Below are 17,161 nucleotides of genomic sequence, written 5' to 3'. Positions count from 1 at the left end.
CGCAGTGAGTTTTCCCGAGTCCAGACAGTTAATCTGCCATCACTTAAAATAAATGATGCGCCATTACTTTGTATAGAAAATATTTTCATTACCTAACATGCCAGTGAAATAGAACATGAATTCAACAGAAAAATGAAAATTCAACTCTCAATCAATTTGAGGGCTCATCTCATTCTGCAAAAAAGTCTCCTTTAAACAGTTTCTGCATGTATGGTAAGTAATGATGGACTGGAGCATCAGCACTGGACTTCAAAGTGGTAGTTATCAGAGGTACTTGTCGGTTGAGAAACTTTCTGGAAGAAAATTGCCACATAAAGAAGAAAGGGAACAACCTCTGAACTTTGGAAATGTAACAAGTCTATACTGACTGGTGGAATGTGCTGTATTTTCAAGAGTCCGAAAAGGATATGTTTTGTACAGTGATAAAGATGATTGATGCAAATGGTGCCATAAACTGTGAAAGCAAATCTTCAGATTGGATAAGGCGGCCCAAAATTCCTGGGGCTGGAGAGTGCAGAAAGCCAGATTTCCACCCAGGTGGTGGGCTCAGAACCCAAATCTGCTGGGATTGGCTATGTCCTTTACATTCCACAAAGGGGCAGATCTTATGCCTGCCACCACTTCCCCAATCTTCTCCACCCCCCCAAACGTCAAGGGAGCTTTTGTCAGGGAGAGTTCCAGGCTATTGTGGGAATTACACCTTTTATGCCCTTGTAGGGCCTCAGTAGAACTCATGCCACTCTCAGGCATTTACAAGGCCCAAATCCTTACCTGAACTAAAGTCATCAATTCTGGGGGGAGAAAATTGATTAACATATCAGGAACCAGAATGGCTTCTTTTGGAGCAGAAAAGTTCAGAAACTGTTTTTTATCCTCAAACTCTGTTGCAGCACAGAGGACCGAAGGCAGAATAGGCGAGGGTTGCTCTGCCTTACAAGGGCAGATTGGGCCGGGCTGGGCCCAGGTTGCTAATGTTCCCTCACAGGTGCTGCTGGCCTACTCAGACTAGAAAGATGATACCATCCCCAGGGTTGGGGATGGCATTTTTGGTCTGGGACTAGGCTGGTGGTGGAATCCAAGCACCACACATGCTGATGGAGCGGACCCTCAAGAATCTCAGGGCCTATTGTTTGGAATATCAAATTCTAATTTTCTTCTCTTTTCTCTCCACTTCTCCTAAAGATGCTGAATGGTGTTAAGGTACATTTCCACAGGACCCACCTGCTCTCTGGTACCTCACTCAAAAGACTATTTTTCACCTGTGAGTCTAAACAATAACAAACTACTTTAGCACCAAGTAGAACATAAGCATTCTCCAGCAGGCATCATGGATAGCTATCAGCAACCTTGACTCAATTTTGCATCTTTATCTCACAGGTATGAGGTCATTTGTAACATCTCCACCGCAGTTCAGTTCAGACATCAACCTGGGATCTTTCTATTCTGCACAGTTTAGTACTACAATAGGTGATGTATTTACCCACTAAAATATCAGAGTTGGTTAAATTATGTGGGTTTTAGCTTTGCTTAGCAGTAGGTAACATTCTTGCCTCAGCATCAGGCAATCAATGGTTCAAGCCTCACCACAGACTTAATCTAGGCTGATGCTTCAATGCAATATTGAGGAAGTGCTGCATTGTCAGAGATGCCATTTGTTTGATGGGATGTTAAACAAAGGCCCCATCTACCAGTTCCTGTGGGCATAGAAGGTATTATTTGAAAAACAAGGGAGTTCTAACAGTGTTCTGGATGGCATTGATCATTCAACCAAGACCACCAAAACAGATTAACTAATTGTTTATCTCAGTGCTGTTTGTGAGGCCCTGCTGTGTGTAGATTGGCTGCTGCAATTCCCTAGATAACAACAGTGATTACACTTCAAATGTAATTCATTGACTGTGAAGTGTATACGGACATCCTAAGGACATCAAAGGTGCAATATAAAATGCAAGGTCTTTCTCAACTATCTAAAATTCACCAAGATGAATCCAGCCATATTTCTATGCATAATCCAGATTCAACTCAGTAACTGTAATTTTTTTCCACAAATTATGTTTTCATAACTGCGCAAGCAATGTGCAATGTGGGTGGCAGTACAGTCACTTTAATGTCTCTGATTGGCTGTATGATATTTTGAGTGATATCAGCTTTGTGATTAATCTGATGATCCAGCTGACTTCAGTAAGAGTACCACCAATGCAGGACCTTCTTGGTTTGTAAGGTTCAGATGTGCACTTCTAACTGAGCTTCGGCAGGAAAACAGCCCATCCTTCTTTATGAATCACTGCAGTAAAAGCATTTTCAGAACCAAACACCATTCAATTATCTTCAGAGCTACTGGATATACTGAACAATCAGCTGAATCATTAAAGGCATTTAAGTGGGACTCAGGAGGAATCTCCTGCTAATACATTTCTCAACAAATAAATAGCCAACCTTTGGTAGAAAATCTACCTTGCCTGGATAGACTAAAGCATAACTTTTATAGCACTGGATTTTTCATGTGTTATGGAGTCATATACACAACAAAAATTTAACTTTGATGGGGAATAAATATACATTATTCATATGAACATATAGACTTTCAGAAGTAAATTTACAATGCCCCATAGCATCATGGGAAAAATATCCTTCTACAAAAAGAAGATGCTGTCACTGTATGGCTGTTCGAGCTTCTGAATCTCAATTTAGTTTCTCCTGCATCATCACAAAGAATATAATGGATCTGATGCAACCAAGTCTTGTGGGTCTACCAAGCTGAGGGCACAGGCACTTCCTATATGTAACTGCAAAAAGCTCCATCAGCTAATACCAGAAATTCCTTTAAGAGTTTTTCTCTTAAATTAAAAGAAAGTTGTAGGTTAAGGTTATGTGTGCAGGGGGGTCAGGAGGGCCACAGCAGACTCCAGATTAAACAGGCTACCCCATAGAGGAGCGCAGTTGCTGATGGGGCTGTAGCCATTGAAGCAGAGTTGAGGATGGGACGCTGTTCCTTTTGATATGAAGGTTCATGCGCAGGTTCCACTGTGATGTAGCCATTGATAATTCTGATATTGGATGGTATGACTGTTGTGCTGAAGGAAAAAATAAAATAAGAACATCAGATACTCAGGAAGTAAGCATCACAGGAACAATGAAACCTTAGGATAACTTTAAGTTACCTGTCAACTGAGAACTTTAATAAAAATAATCAGTTTGTCAGCCTTCAAATACCAAATAAATAATTCCTGTGAAATAATGTATACTTCACACAAAACCAGTTGTGGTGGGGAAGAAGCAGAGTGTTTCCTAACCATGCCTACCTCCTGGGATCCTTATCTCAGGCAAGAGGATAGGTGCCTTCCCAAAGTAAGTGAAAACTAAGGCAGCAATCACCCACTCACTGCTCTGGCACTTCTCCCGGTGGCTGGATTGGGCAGAGTGCCATTAGCAGAGACGCAGGAGCATGCTGTCCTTCCAGCCTTTTGGTCAAAGACAATGTGCGGTGCAGGGAGACCAGGAACAAATAGGGGAGAAAAATACTTTCAGACCAAAAAAGGGACAATTGACATCCTTCCATATCTTCCCTTTTTTTTGTCAAGAGCTAGCAAATATTTGGCCAAAGTAGTTTTTCTTTGTCTTTTTTTGTAACTGTTATGACCAAGTGAGAAAGGTGCCTAGGGGTCCCTCTGAGCCGTCACCTGGTCTTACTGTAACAGGATTTAATTTAAAACACACTGAGTTTTTAGCTCCCCCTTGGTGAATCCTTGTTCATCACTTTCCAATTATTAGGCAAAGAAACCAACACAAACAGGCTTTCATAGGTTTAAAGAAGAAAAGTTGAAATTTATTAAACTCTAATTTGGTTAACGCCTACAGATACATGACGTGCCCACGCTAGCATGGATACACGATATACACATGCAAATAGAGACAAAAAAGAGCAGAAGAAAAATAAAGTGGGAAAGTTTGAGGCAATATCTGAAGAGTTGTTGTTACGTTCTTTGAGCTCACTGCTAAGTCCTTTACTGTAGGTAGATCTTGCTTTTCATTGGGGCCCAGTATTTTTCTTAAACCTTGTTCACTGTGGGAGACTTTTCTCTCTTGGGGTTCATGTGTTTTCAGTGGATTCAAAGGCTTGTGAGAAAGAGATGGGAGCAGACAGGAGAGAGATCTCAGTCCAGGACATTCTCCTTCAATGAGAGAATTCTTCATTAAGATGGAGAGAGAGAGAGTTGATTTCGAGACTAGGGTCCTGAATCTAAATAAAGGGAACTATAAAGGTATGAGGCGTGAGTTGGCTATGATAGATTGGTGAACGTTACTTAAAGGGTTGACAGTGGATAGGCAATGGCTAGCATTTAAATAGCGCATGGATGAATTACACCAATTGTTCATTCCTGTCTGGTTCAAAAATAAAACAGGAAGGGTGGCTCAACCGTGGCTTACAAAAGAAATTAGGGATAGTAGATCCAAGGAGGAGAAATATAAAATGGCCAGAACAAGCAGCAAACCTGAGGATTGGGAGCAGTTTAGAATTCAGCAAAGGAGGACAAAGGGATTGATTAAGAATGGGAAAATAGAGTATGAAAGTAAGCTTGCAGAGAACATAAAAACTGACTGCAAAAGCTTCAACAGATATGTGAAGAGATGAAGATTAGTGAAGACAAATGTGGGTTCCTTACAGTCAGAAACGGGGGCATTTATAATGGGGAACAAAGAAATGGTGGACCAATTAAATACATACTTTGGTTCTGTCTTCACAAAGGAGGACACAAATTACCTCCCAGAAATGTTGGGGAACATAGGGTCTAGTGAGAAGGAGGAACTGTATGAAAAAATTGACAGAATTGAAGGCCGATAAGTCCCCAGAGCCTGATAATCTACATCCCAGAGTACTTAAGGGAGTGGCCCCAGAAATAGTAGATACATTGCTGGTCATTTTTCAAAATTCTATAGACTCTGGAACAGTTCCAACAGATTGGAGGGTAGCTAATGTAACCCCACTATTTAAAAAAGGAGGTAGAGAGAAAACAGGGAATTATAGACTGGCTAGCCTAACATCAGTAGAAGGGAAAATGCTAGAGTCCATTATAAAAGCTGTAATAGCAGAGCACTTGGAAAACAATGACCAGGATCGGGCAAAGTCAACATGGATTTACGAAAGGGAAATCATTCTTGACAAATCTACTGGAATTTTTTGAGGATGTACCCAGTCGAATAGATAAGGGAGAACCAGTGGATGTGGTGTATTTGGACTTTCAGAAGGCTTTCGATAAGGTTCCACATAAGAGATTAGCGTGAAAAATTAAAGCACATGGGATTGGGGTAAGGTACTGACATGGATAGAGAACTGGTTGGCAGACAGGAAACAAAGAGTAGGAATAAACAGGTCTTTTTCCTAGTGGCAGGCAGTGCCTTGTCGGGTACTGCAAAGATCAATGCTAGAACCCAGCTATTCACAATATAGATTAATGATATAATTGAGGGAATTAAATGTAATATATCCGTTTGCAGATGACACAAAGCTAGGTGGGAGTGTGAGCTGTGAGGAGGATGCAGAGAAGCTCCAGTGTGATTTGGACAGGTTGAGTGAGTGGGCAAATACATGGCAGATGCAGTATAATATGGATAAATGTGAGGTTATCCACTTTGGTGGCAAAAACTGAAAGGCAGATTATTATCTGAACGACGATAGATTGGGAAAGGGGGAGGTGCAGCGAGACCTGGGTGTCCTTGTGCACCAGTTGCTGAAAGTAAGCATGCAGGTGCAGCAGGCAGTTAAGAAGGCAAATGGTATGTTAGCCTTCATAGCGAGAGTATTCAAGTACAGGAGCAAGGATGTCTTGCTGCAATTATACAGGGCCTTGGTGAGACCACATCTGGAGTATTGTGTGCAGTTTTGGTGTCCTTATCTGAGGAAAGATGTTCTTGCTATGGAGGGAGTGCAGCGAAGGTTCACCAGACTGATTCCTGGAATGGCAGGACTGACATATGAAGAGAGATTGGGTCGATTAGGCTTGTATTCGCTAGAGTTTAGAAGAATGAGAGTGGATCTCATAGAAACCTACAAAATTCTAACTGGACTGGACAGACTAGATGCAGGAAGGATGTTCCCGATGGTGGGGGTGTCCAGAACCAGGGGTCACAGTCTAAGGATAAGGGGTAAACCATTTAGGACTGAGATGAGGAGGGATTTCTGTGGAATCTGTGGAATTCTCTACCACGGAAAGCAGTTGAGGCCAAATCATTAAATATATTCAAGAAAGAGTTAGATATAGTTCTAAGGGCTAAAGGGATCCAAAGGATATGGGGAGAAAGCGGGAACAGGGTACTGAGTTTGGATGATCAGCCATGATCGTATTGAATGGCGGTGCAGGCTCGAAGGGCCGAATGGCCTACTCCTGCTCCTATTTTTCTATGTTTCTAAACTCTCTGTGGCCAGTTCAAAAAACCCTGGAACAGCCAGGTAGTCATGTGACCAGCTGGTCAAACTGTCCTGGCCCTTGTGGATTGTATCCTCCTTAACAGGCCCTGGAATGCGCTTCCTCACCTTCAATGTCTGTTAATATGCAAATGTTTTTTTCCAGCCATGGCTGATCTGTTCAACAAGTGATTTTCTTGCTCCAACAACAATTAAAAATCAATGTTCATGACAATATTGATGTGCCTCATTCTTGGCAGGTGGGGGCCTAGCATGACACAAAGGCATGAATGAGGGTTTCAGCAGCAGGAGCTGAATGAGCTGAGACGGGGCAAAGTTGGGTGACGTTATGGAGGTGGAAATAGGTGGTCTTAGTGATGGTGCGATTATCTGGTCAGAATCTCATCGCGGGGTCAAATATGATACCAAGGTTGCAAACAGACTGGTTTAGTCTCAGACTATTACCAAGGGGAGGGATGGAGTTGGTCGCTAGGGAACAGTGTTTCAAGTGGGGACTGAAAACAATGGCTTCAGTCTTCCCAATATTTAAATGGAGGAAATTTCTGCTCATCCAGAAGTGGATGTCGGATAAGCAGTCTGATAATTTAGCAACAGTAGAGGAGTCGAGAGAGGTGGTGGTGAAGTAGAGCTGAGTGTCATCAGCCTACAAGTGAAACCTAACTCAGTGCTATTGGATGATGTCGCTAAGGGGCAGCATGGAGATGAGAAATAAGAGGGGGCCAAGGAAAGATCCTTGGGGACACCTGAAGTAACAGTGCAGGAGTAGGAAAAGAAGTCATTACAAGTGATTCTCTGGCTATGATTAGATGGATAAGAATGGAACCAGGTGACAGCAATCTCACCCAGCTGGACGATAGTGGAGAGGCGTTGGAGGAGGATGGTGTGGTCAACCTTGTCAAAGGCTGCAAACAGATTGAGAAGAACAAAGAGGGAAAGTTTATCTTTGTCACAGTCACATAGGACGTCATTTGTGACTTTGATAAGAGACGTTACAGTACTGTGGCAGGGATGAACTTGATCAGAGGGATTCAAAAATTGAGTTCCAGGAAAGATGGGCAGAGATTTGGGAGGCGACAACATGTTCAAGGACTTCAGAGAGGAACAGGAGGTTGGAGATGGGGTAATAGTTTGGGATCAAGGGTTTATTTTTTGAGGAGAGGGTGATGATGACAGATTTAAAGGAGAGATAAACAAAAATGAAGAGAGAGAACTTCTAACAATATTGCCAAAAATGATGACCAGGAGGGGAAGATAGGTGGTCAGCAGTTTAGTATGCTAGTGGAAGGGAGGGACACAGCAGCAGCAGCTGATTGGATGGTTTCGATCTTAGTGACAAAGAAGTCCATGAGCTCCTTGCACTTATTGTTGAAGGTGAGGGTGCAGGAGACAGGGGAGACGGTTTTAAGGAGATAGTTTGCAGTAAAGAAAAGCAGCCTGGAATAGTGTGGAGTTTTAGTAGATGAGAACAGGACCCGATAGTGCTTTATGTGGTCCAGCCAGATCTGACCGTGGATGGCTAAACCAGTTGTCCACCAAATCGGTTCAAGTCTGCATCCCTTGGACATAAGGGTGAAATGGCTAGTGTGAGAGAGAGTAATGGTTTTATTGGGGACTATGGAACTGAAGGTGTGGGGTTGAGCAGATCAGTAGCTGCGAAAATGTTTAGGTGAACGGAGAGCCAAAGGCTGGACAGTTGGGATTTTTTTTTTTTGAGAGAGATACGGCACTGAAACAGGCCCTTCGGCCCATCGATTCTGTGCCAACCATCAACCACCCATTTATACTAATCCTACATTAATCCCAAGTCCCCTACCACATCCCCACCTTCCCTCAATTCTCCTACCACCTACCTACACTAGGGGCAATTTACAATGGCCAATTTACCTACCAACCTGCAAGTCTTTGGCTGTGGGAGGAAACCGGAGCACCCAGTGGAAACCCACACGGTCACAGGAAGAACTTGCAAACTCCGCACAGGCAGTACCCAGAAGCAAACCTAGGTCGCTGGAGCTGTGAGGCTGCGGTGCTAACCACTGCGCCACTGTACTGCCCCGTGAAAGTACAGTTATAAATGATTTGAGGGATAGTTTTTTCCAGGTAGGGTTGGAGTGTGGAAGGGGGATATGGGGGGAGAGTGATACAAGAAAGTGATCTGAGATGGCCTTATCTGTGATTTATACGATGGGAATAGCGAGGCCACCTGAGATAGCAAGGTCAAGGTGTGGCCGTGAATATGGGTTGGGGAGTTTACCTGGAGGGAGTGATTTAGGGAGGATAAGTGGACAGTGAACTCAGAGGAAAGAGAGCATGATAAATGGAGATGGAGGTTGAAATCACTGAGGATGAGAAGTCATTTGGTGCAAAGGCTGAGGGACGAAAGCAATGAAGATACCTCAGTGAGAACATTTTTATCTTACTTGGGAGGGTGGTAGAGAACGAGGATTTTGAATGAGAGGTGAGGTGGGGGGGGGAAACAATGTGAGATGCTCAAAGGAGGAGAAAGTTCCAGAGGAGTAGGGGGCGTCAGGCCAAGGTATGATCTGGTGATACGCACCACATGGCCAGCATAGCAGTCTCGACGGGGCAAGTGGTAGAAGATCTTGCCAGGCAGGGGGGCTTCATTAAGTGGAAACGTGCCATCACCCTTCAGCCAGGTTTCTGTCAAGGCCATATTGTCAATGCAATCATCCATAATAAGTTCATGGATGTCAAGGGCCTTTTTCGCAAGTGAATAGACATTCTGGAGGCAGATGCATAAAGGGGTGGTGAGAGCTGATACTGGCAGAGTCCACAGGGTCAGCAGTGGAAGGGGTGAGGTGCACAGGCAGGAGATTGGCAAGATTAGGTCCTAGCTGGTGCACTGGGCAGGAAGGTTGTTGAGAGATTGGGATGGGGCAATTGTGATTGCTACTCTTAATGAGCCAGCACCGAGTGCCTTTAGTTAAAGAAGCCATTCAGTTGGTTTTCCACAAGATTGGACATGAATTCATGCAAACCCTTTTATCAGAAAATTTCAGAACTAGATATTAATCTTGCTAAGTTACATTTTCCAGCAAATTTAAATTTTAAACCAGGCAAAGTACCTAAATGGCCCAATGAATGCAAGCTACTTTCTTCACTAGAATCAAATAACAAACTTGAACAGCTTTGGAGCCGGAGCCCTGATGACTGCAGTAGTTTAGCTCTCCATGGTAACTTTTCACTGTAAATTACCGGATGTATAAAAGGTTGCAAATGGAGCTTTCTAAAATGACAGTGCCTTCTATCCTGCCAATAAAATATTGAAGAGGGATTGCCTGTGGGGAAATAATCAGAAAATGACACCCAAAATTATGCCTATTTGTGGGCCTGTTTTACTGATATCTACCTACACCCAAATTTACTTCCAATCTCAGTAACATGCGTAAAAATGTGCATAGACAAGCAAAATCCGCATAAGCAACTGGGGCCTGAGGAAAGGACTGAACTCACACCATATATTCATCTTTAAGAATGAAAATTAACCCTCTAATCAGCGTTCATGCACATTAGGCACAGCATGTTTAAGAACATGCAATCGTAGAGAATTTGCAATTTTTGACTTATACAGGTGCCATAAAAATGCATTCAAAGAAACAGAAAATACAGAGCAGACCTCAATGAGGATAATAGTAAAAAGAAATCGCTCAGGTAAATGGCAATAAAACAACAGAAAAATGTTTGTTTGCAGCTCGGCTAAAATTCTGTGCTAAATTTTACACCTACTTTGAACCAGTGTAATTGCAGGAACTTTGCGTGTATATTTTTTTAGCCTAGGGTCCAAGCCATCATAATAAGCTAAGATGTGTTCGAACATAGGGATCGAAAGATGACTATAAAAGATCGAGGAAATTCGGGTGTAGCATAATTAGGTGCATAATGCATTGAGCCTGAGTTTCCTTGATCTTTTACATCGGACATTTACTTTACACCCTGATTACATGTATTTCTGGGAACATATACTCAGGAAGTTCCACCCTATGATTTTTTGATTATGTGTTGGCCTGTAGGAGGTGTCTGAAGTGTTAAACATGGAGCATTTTAAAGAATACGACATTTTACAGTCCAACCTGCTTTATTATGATTACCTTTCAACATTTAAATTCATGAATGGCTTTGCTCCCAGTACATCACTGCACTGCCATTATAGTACTCTGCACCAATAGAGGGATGATCACCTACAGATGAAGCTGAAGCACCAACTTCCAATAGTTCATTATTTAAAATATCTCTTCCCTTAATTAAAAATTATTTCTATTCCCCCAGAATACTGGAGAGGTGAGTTTGTTACATAACAATATGCTAACATCAGCAGAACTGTAGTCTTTGGTGTCAACAATCAATTGATTGGAGCAACCTATACTGTAAACCAACAAAATAGACTAAAAATGACACACTCATCTAATCTTCTAAACTCAGTCAATCATTCATCAAACAGTATTGTCACACAACCTGCAGGAACCTATGCCACCAGAACACATGAAGTATGCAAGGGTACCTCAGGCCTCCCTTGCCCCGGGCTTCCTCCCACCTCCTTTCCAATTCCCCACATTTCCTTATTTACCTAGGGGACTGTACCTGCTGACCTCCGGCAGCAGCCTGACTCCTTTCCCCCCACCTCCACCAGGTATTTTGACTTTCGCCCACCAGCAGTGATATCAATCCTGTCAGCCTCAGGCGAGAGTCAGTATTGGGCATGTAAATGAGGGTAGGGGATTAAAATTTTCTAGACCTCATACTCCGGGTGACAGGATAGTTTGTGCTCACTTCCAGCCTCTATTCCCACCCCGTTAAAATTGTGGCTTTCATTTCATTGGAATAGCAATTAGAATGCCACAAATATGACCTAGTGTGCAATTACCTATGAAAAAGATTCAAGTATCAACTAATGTGAAAAACCACAAGAAAAGGCTGGTTGACATTTTGGGCTTTCTAGGCCAGTAATTCACAGTGAGCACAATTGCTGACTAGGTTGAGAAATGTGCTTTTCCCATTGTAATGTGCTTTTCCCATTATACCAGCTCATTATAAAATCTTGCACAAGGATTGCTCCAAAGATATGAGACGGCGAATTTAACGCACAATAGAAAAGACACAGTTCTGTAGACTATCATATGGTATGAATCATTTTAACTGCCCAATATAACAAGTATTTCATCTGATGATAAGGAAAAAGAGAAAGTTGAAGCAGACAAGCTTCTAATATGAAACAGATTTTCACCTAAAAAAATTCTTAAGTGTATGCGTCAGATTGATAGAATAGGTTTTTTATGTATTAGATCAGTGACAAAATAGTTCCAGTTCTACTACAACAGTATGGTTACTTGAAGTGCCAACACACATTTGAGTTACACCCAGCATTTTTTTTACAGTGAATATTTCTACAGCTCATTGCAAAACCAGTTCTTGGATTCAAGGTCTAGAAGGGGCCCTGCATTGAAAGTGTTCAGGAAATAATGCTCATTCAGTTCAGTACTGCATGTATACATTTCAAGGATGTATCTGTTACTCGCACTACATACCATCATATAATTATGAGTGATATTAGGCCTCCTGTATGGAACAGATTAATCTCTCTCAACTCTTACACACATACAGGCAGCCAAAAACCAGAAAGGTTTTTTTGTTCTGATACATCAGAAACAGACTTGATGGGTTGAACAAGATTTTCTTGTCCTACATACATATACAGTGGCATAATGGTAATGCTACTGGACCAGTAATCCAGAGGAAATGAGTTCAAATTCATTCCCCAACCCCCCTCGCCTGCCATAGCAGCTTGAGAGTTTGAACCAGTTCTGGAAATATAAAAAAAATGGTATCAGTAATACTGTTAATAAAAACCCAGCTAGTTCACTTTAGGAAGGAAACCTGCTGTCCTATCTATGACTCCAGTCCCACAGTGGTTGACTCTTAAATGCCCTCTGAAATGGCCTTGCCAGTCACTCATATCAATGAAACTGCTATAAAGATAGAAGGCCCACCACCACCTTCTCGAAACAAGTAGCCTTTATTCAAATTATAAACAAACATTCTTACGTTGTGCTCTCATGAAGTAGAATCTATTCTTTGGGCTAACTATACCAAGTCTGCTAAATGATTCCTTTCAGTTATGAACAATTTTAGGGCTGGAGAACTCCATGCCATGGAATGACATTCAATCAGTCTATCATTGCATGATTCATGTCAGGGCACTAAATCTGGAACTGAAAGCATCCGGAAGCCGTATTACTGCAGAGTTTTGATTGAAAATATTGGTGTATTCAGAAATGAACTGATTCAGTTCTAGTACAAGTTTTGAAATTCATTGAACCTTTCAGTTCAAAAAACATGGTATAAATGAGGCACATCCACAACATCAACCCCACACTGAGTAACTCCCATTGCATGCCGAGCTGCTCCGGGATGTAGCAACAGACCAACCGCAAGCAGCTAATTAGGGGCCATGTGGGGTGGGAGGAGGCCTAATCATGTTTTATAGCAATGATGCATCCTGACTGCATCACCAAGTGTTGTTGGTGGCCATTCTTACCATAGACCTGAGATTAACTTTATGATATAATTTTTTTTTTTAATTGAAATTCTCCAAAACATTTTATGTGCTCCTCTCCTGAAGGTGCTGACTCATTTGAGAAATAATTCCAGAGGTAGTAATTACCCAAGTGACCATTCTTCATGTGTGAGTTTAGAAAATAAGAGCCGAATTTTAGCTTTCAGACTTGCTCGCAGCGAAGAAGGCCGGCAGTGCCACAGGAAGTTTCAGCAACACATTTGTCAGTGGCTTTTTAACCCAACCACAGCATCTGCATCTGACTTCCGGGTTTCCTGACAAAGTAGAATGGTTGGGTGTAATGAGGACCTGCGTCAGTTTGTTTCAGCTCCACTATGGAAACAAACCCTGCCAGGGTCACAACAGAAGGACTGTCAAAGGGTCATGACATTTATCTGAACTGTCCCTGATACCATGCTGTGACCTGCAGGGATATTCTGTTCCCTGCAAATAGGAGGAAGAAGGCAACCTGTGACTGGGAGTGGCTGAGGAGGTCAGCAGCAGGAGTGTGGTGCCATGCTCCTGGATATACTGCCACAAGAGATTGAATGACCTGATCAAGGCAGGAGGGGTGAGTGGCATGGCACGTTCAAGTACAAAACCCTCACTCTGCCTTTCCCAGCCATCTCCTGCATGACACTCATCAGACCAACAGGCCTTGCAAGTGCACCCATCCCTCTAGGTTGGGGCACCTCCTGACATCCTCACCTCGGCCACCACTGAAACTCAGCCTCATCTTATTCCAGTGTCACACCCATCACTTCGCAGTGACCCTCCATGAATGTTGTTCTTCCATTTTCTTAAAACATTCCACTTCTTACACTCAGAGGTCTTCTTTCTCTCCTTGCAGCAGAAGTGAGTTAAGAACACCAGGGAGAGGCAAAGAATCAGAGGTGACCCTCCAGTCATCTCCACCTTGGCAACTGCAGAGGAGGTGGCGCTGGAATCCTCTCACCTCATCAATTCTAATTCATGTCCTTTATCTACCACAAGCTTCCTTTAGGAGCTGGTGTTGGAGGAGGATGCTCAGATAGGTCACTCATCCTGAGGAAGCATCGTCACATGACTCATGTAGACCCTCCAGCAGCTCAGATATGCACATCTCGGTGGGGCCACCAAGACAGGTAGTTGGGTTGTCAGATGGTGAAGCATACATCACAAGTGAGCAGGAACAGGTTTTGGAGACAGGTACAGCAGTGGGGAATCACTGTCGCATGGTGCAGGACACGCGCAAGCTTGTTCAGCTGGAAACGGATGCCTCGGGGGTCCCTGACAAAGAGGACTACACTGGAGCAGTAGCAGAAAATGTGTGAGGTTCCGTCAGCCTTTCCAGTGGCAGTGCACACTATTGAAGACAGATTGGCAGAGTCCATCTCGAGCATGCGTGCCATGGCGTCTCAGGCCTTTGCACCGATGCCAAAGTCCATGGACAGAGTGGTCACCTGCATGGAGCTTCAGAAGTGGCACCAACCAAGTGCATGCTGGTCTTGGTCAATGGCCTGCACATTAGAATGCCACCTTAAGCAGGATGGAGAAAAAGCCTCGCCTTGGCTCTTCAGCATCTCCCTGAAGTGCAGCAAAATGCTCTCCAGCTCTCAATGAGCAGAGAAGTGCGGGTGGGTCATGAGAGGAAAGATGGAGAAAGGGCACATGAAATGCCAACTCTGCTCAAAGTGCATCCACTCCTGACCCCTTGCCCCTGTCCCTCAATCAAAGCCCCATATGCTGCATCCTGTCCAAATGGCTAAGTCTACCCTGCACGGGTGTAGATGGGGCAGTCTTTGGTGAGGTTCTCATGGGCTCCAAAACCAAGAAGACGTTGGCCAAGGGTATCTAAACAGGTAGAGCAGGCAAACAATCAGCCTGCCTCCAGCTCTGTTCAAGCCACAGGAGTAGCCCCACATAGGAGTAGTAGGAAAAGGAAGCAAAAAGATTTGCTATTTCACAGGGGTATTCACTTGAGTGTTTAACACTATGTTACATTGTCACATTTCTATTTAAGGTTTATAAACCATAAATCTTATTTCAAAGCTGCATTGTTCCATCCTCCCCATTTTTGCTTGCTGCCTGTCAAGTGGCTTTTTGCCTTCTGAGGAATAGTATCCCAAGTGTAAAAGATGAGCAACAGGTTTCTGTGAGAGGGATGGATTGTTGCTTGGGGACTGTTTTGTGCTGGGGACTGGGGTGGCACAGTGGGTTCAGAATTGGGGTGCCAGATGGCTGGATTGCCTCAGATTAGCTGAAGCATGCCTCAATCGGTCTGTTCCAGGAAACCCTGGAACTTAATTGAGTGGCAACTGGTGCCCTCACCACATCAGGCTCTTGCCCCTCCTCCTGAAGCCCTAGCCCTCGCTGCTGTGCAATGTCATGCTGGAAACCCTTGTTGGTCCATACTGAATGCGATGTGACAGACACTGCCCACAGTAAACTGGGTGAGTCTGGTAATGGGAAAAATGACAGAAGATCAGTGGGAGATGTTCAGAAAAGAATTTAATGTGATATGGAACCAGTTTATACTCCGAAAGGCAAGAACTCTACTTGCCAAAAAAATCAGCCATTCTTGACTAAAGAGGTAAGAGATAACATATAACTAAAAGAAAAAGCAGACAAAAATGCAAAAAATAGCTCACATTCTGGTGAATGGGATAGATAAAAAGAACTACCAAAGGGACTGTGCAAAGAAACTTGCAACGGATATCAAAATCAACACAAAAAAATACAATTATATTAGGAAAAATGGAGCAATGAAAACTGATAATGGTGATATTGTCAATGAAAATAAGGGCATGACAGACATGTTGAATAATTGCTTTGCATCAGTATTTACAGAAGAAGAGGTCAGCATGCGGAAAATCCCAAGGAAGCTCATATTGAATCAGGAAAAGAGATTCACCAAAGCTAATGTAAGCAAAATAACAGTAAGAAAGAAAATAATGGCACTGAAGAGTGACAAACCCCCAGTCCCAGATAGTTTTCACCCAAGGGTTTTAAAGGAAGTAGGTGCAGATGCCTTAATTATAATCTTCTAAAGTTCCCTCATTTGGGAACCTTTCCTTTAGATTGGAAGGTTGCACATGTCAGTCTGCTATTTAATAAAGGTGAGAAGGGAAACCAGGAAATTATCGACCAGTTAGCCTAATAGCTATTGTCAGGTAATATCTAGAGTCTATAATTGAGGATAAGATAACTGAATACCTTGAAATTTTCAGCTGATCAGAGAGAGCCAACATGGATTTATATGTCAGAATTCTTGGTTAAAACTGCAGTTAATTACTATTTAACATATTTAAACCTCAGATCAGCCTGTCTCATGGGGGTTTCCTGTGCACTCCCAAATGCACTTGGGTGGAAATTGATAGGTTCCTGTCGGCTTCCCAACATGCCGGCAATTTCTGGTCTTTTAACCTGCCGCCCCTGGCAAGTTAAAACTCCCCTCTAAGTTTCAGCAGGCTATTCAACAATGGCACCATCATAAGCGCACTGGATTCTACTACAACGCGTGTACACATATACACATGCACATTCCAGCAACAACCACTGTGCTATGATCTGAACCAGGAGCTCTGGGTTATTTTCTGTTATTTTCCCCTCCCTAATCCAGAGACACTAAAGACAATTGTAGTGTCTCAGCACTCCTCCAGTTGAGATCAGCACTAAGCAGAGTCCCGAGGTTGAGCCAAAGGCCACCCTGATCCAAAAGATTAACCTATAGGGGAAACTATTAATTGAAATTTATTTCATAAAATCATACAGCACAGAAGGAGGCTATTCAGCTCATTGTGCCTGTACTGGCTTGCTGAACAAGCTAAAACTGACACTTTTAGTGTAAATGTACAATCACTCCATGGGATAAACAATTGTGACCTAATTAATTCATTTTCCATTTAATTATTCTGAGTTATAAATTGTAAGATCAGGCATCCAAAAGATAAATCTTGGGTTCGAAGAATATAAAGCTGCTTTGATGACAGACTGATTCTTAAGGAATACTTTCTTTATCCATGGAGGTATATATACATATCATATGTAAAGGCATTTGTAATTTTGAAATGAAGTTCTAACAGCTTGTTCATTAATGTTTTTCTAGATTTCAAACTTTGATCTAGTGTGATATCTAATTTTTGCAGATGCACTCCCAAAGTAAACCTTCAGTCTGATAGAGCAGTTAT

The 17,161-nt window shown here is 42.8% G+C and overlaps 1 protein-coding gene across 1 annotated transcript in view; it reads right to left on the bottom strand.

The window, feature by feature from the left end:
• Positions 1-799: 799 nt before the first annotated feature.
• trabd2b (TraB domain containing 2B) overlaps positions 800-17,161 on the bottom strand; it is a 509,080-nt gene continuing 492,718 nt past the window's right edge. The window contains exon 7 of the mRNA XM_068037170.1: positions 800-3,074. Coding sequence (XP_067893271.1) covers positions 2,885-3,074 — 190 coding nt within the window. The 3' untranslated portion in view covers positions 800-2,884. The remainder of the gene's footprint in view (positions 3,075-17,161) is intronic.

This window comes from Heterodontus francisci, chromosome 8, assembly GCF_036365525.1.
Source record: "Heterodontus francisci isolate sHetFra1 chromosome 8, sHetFra1.hap1, whole genome shotgun sequence".
NCBI classification, from domain to species: Eukaryota; Metazoa; Chordata; class Chondrichthyes; order Heterodontiformes; family Heterodontidae; genus Heterodontus; species Heterodontus francisci.
The sequence above is the reverse complement of the archived record's forward strand: the minus strand, read 5'-3'. Positions and strand labels throughout refer to the sequence as shown.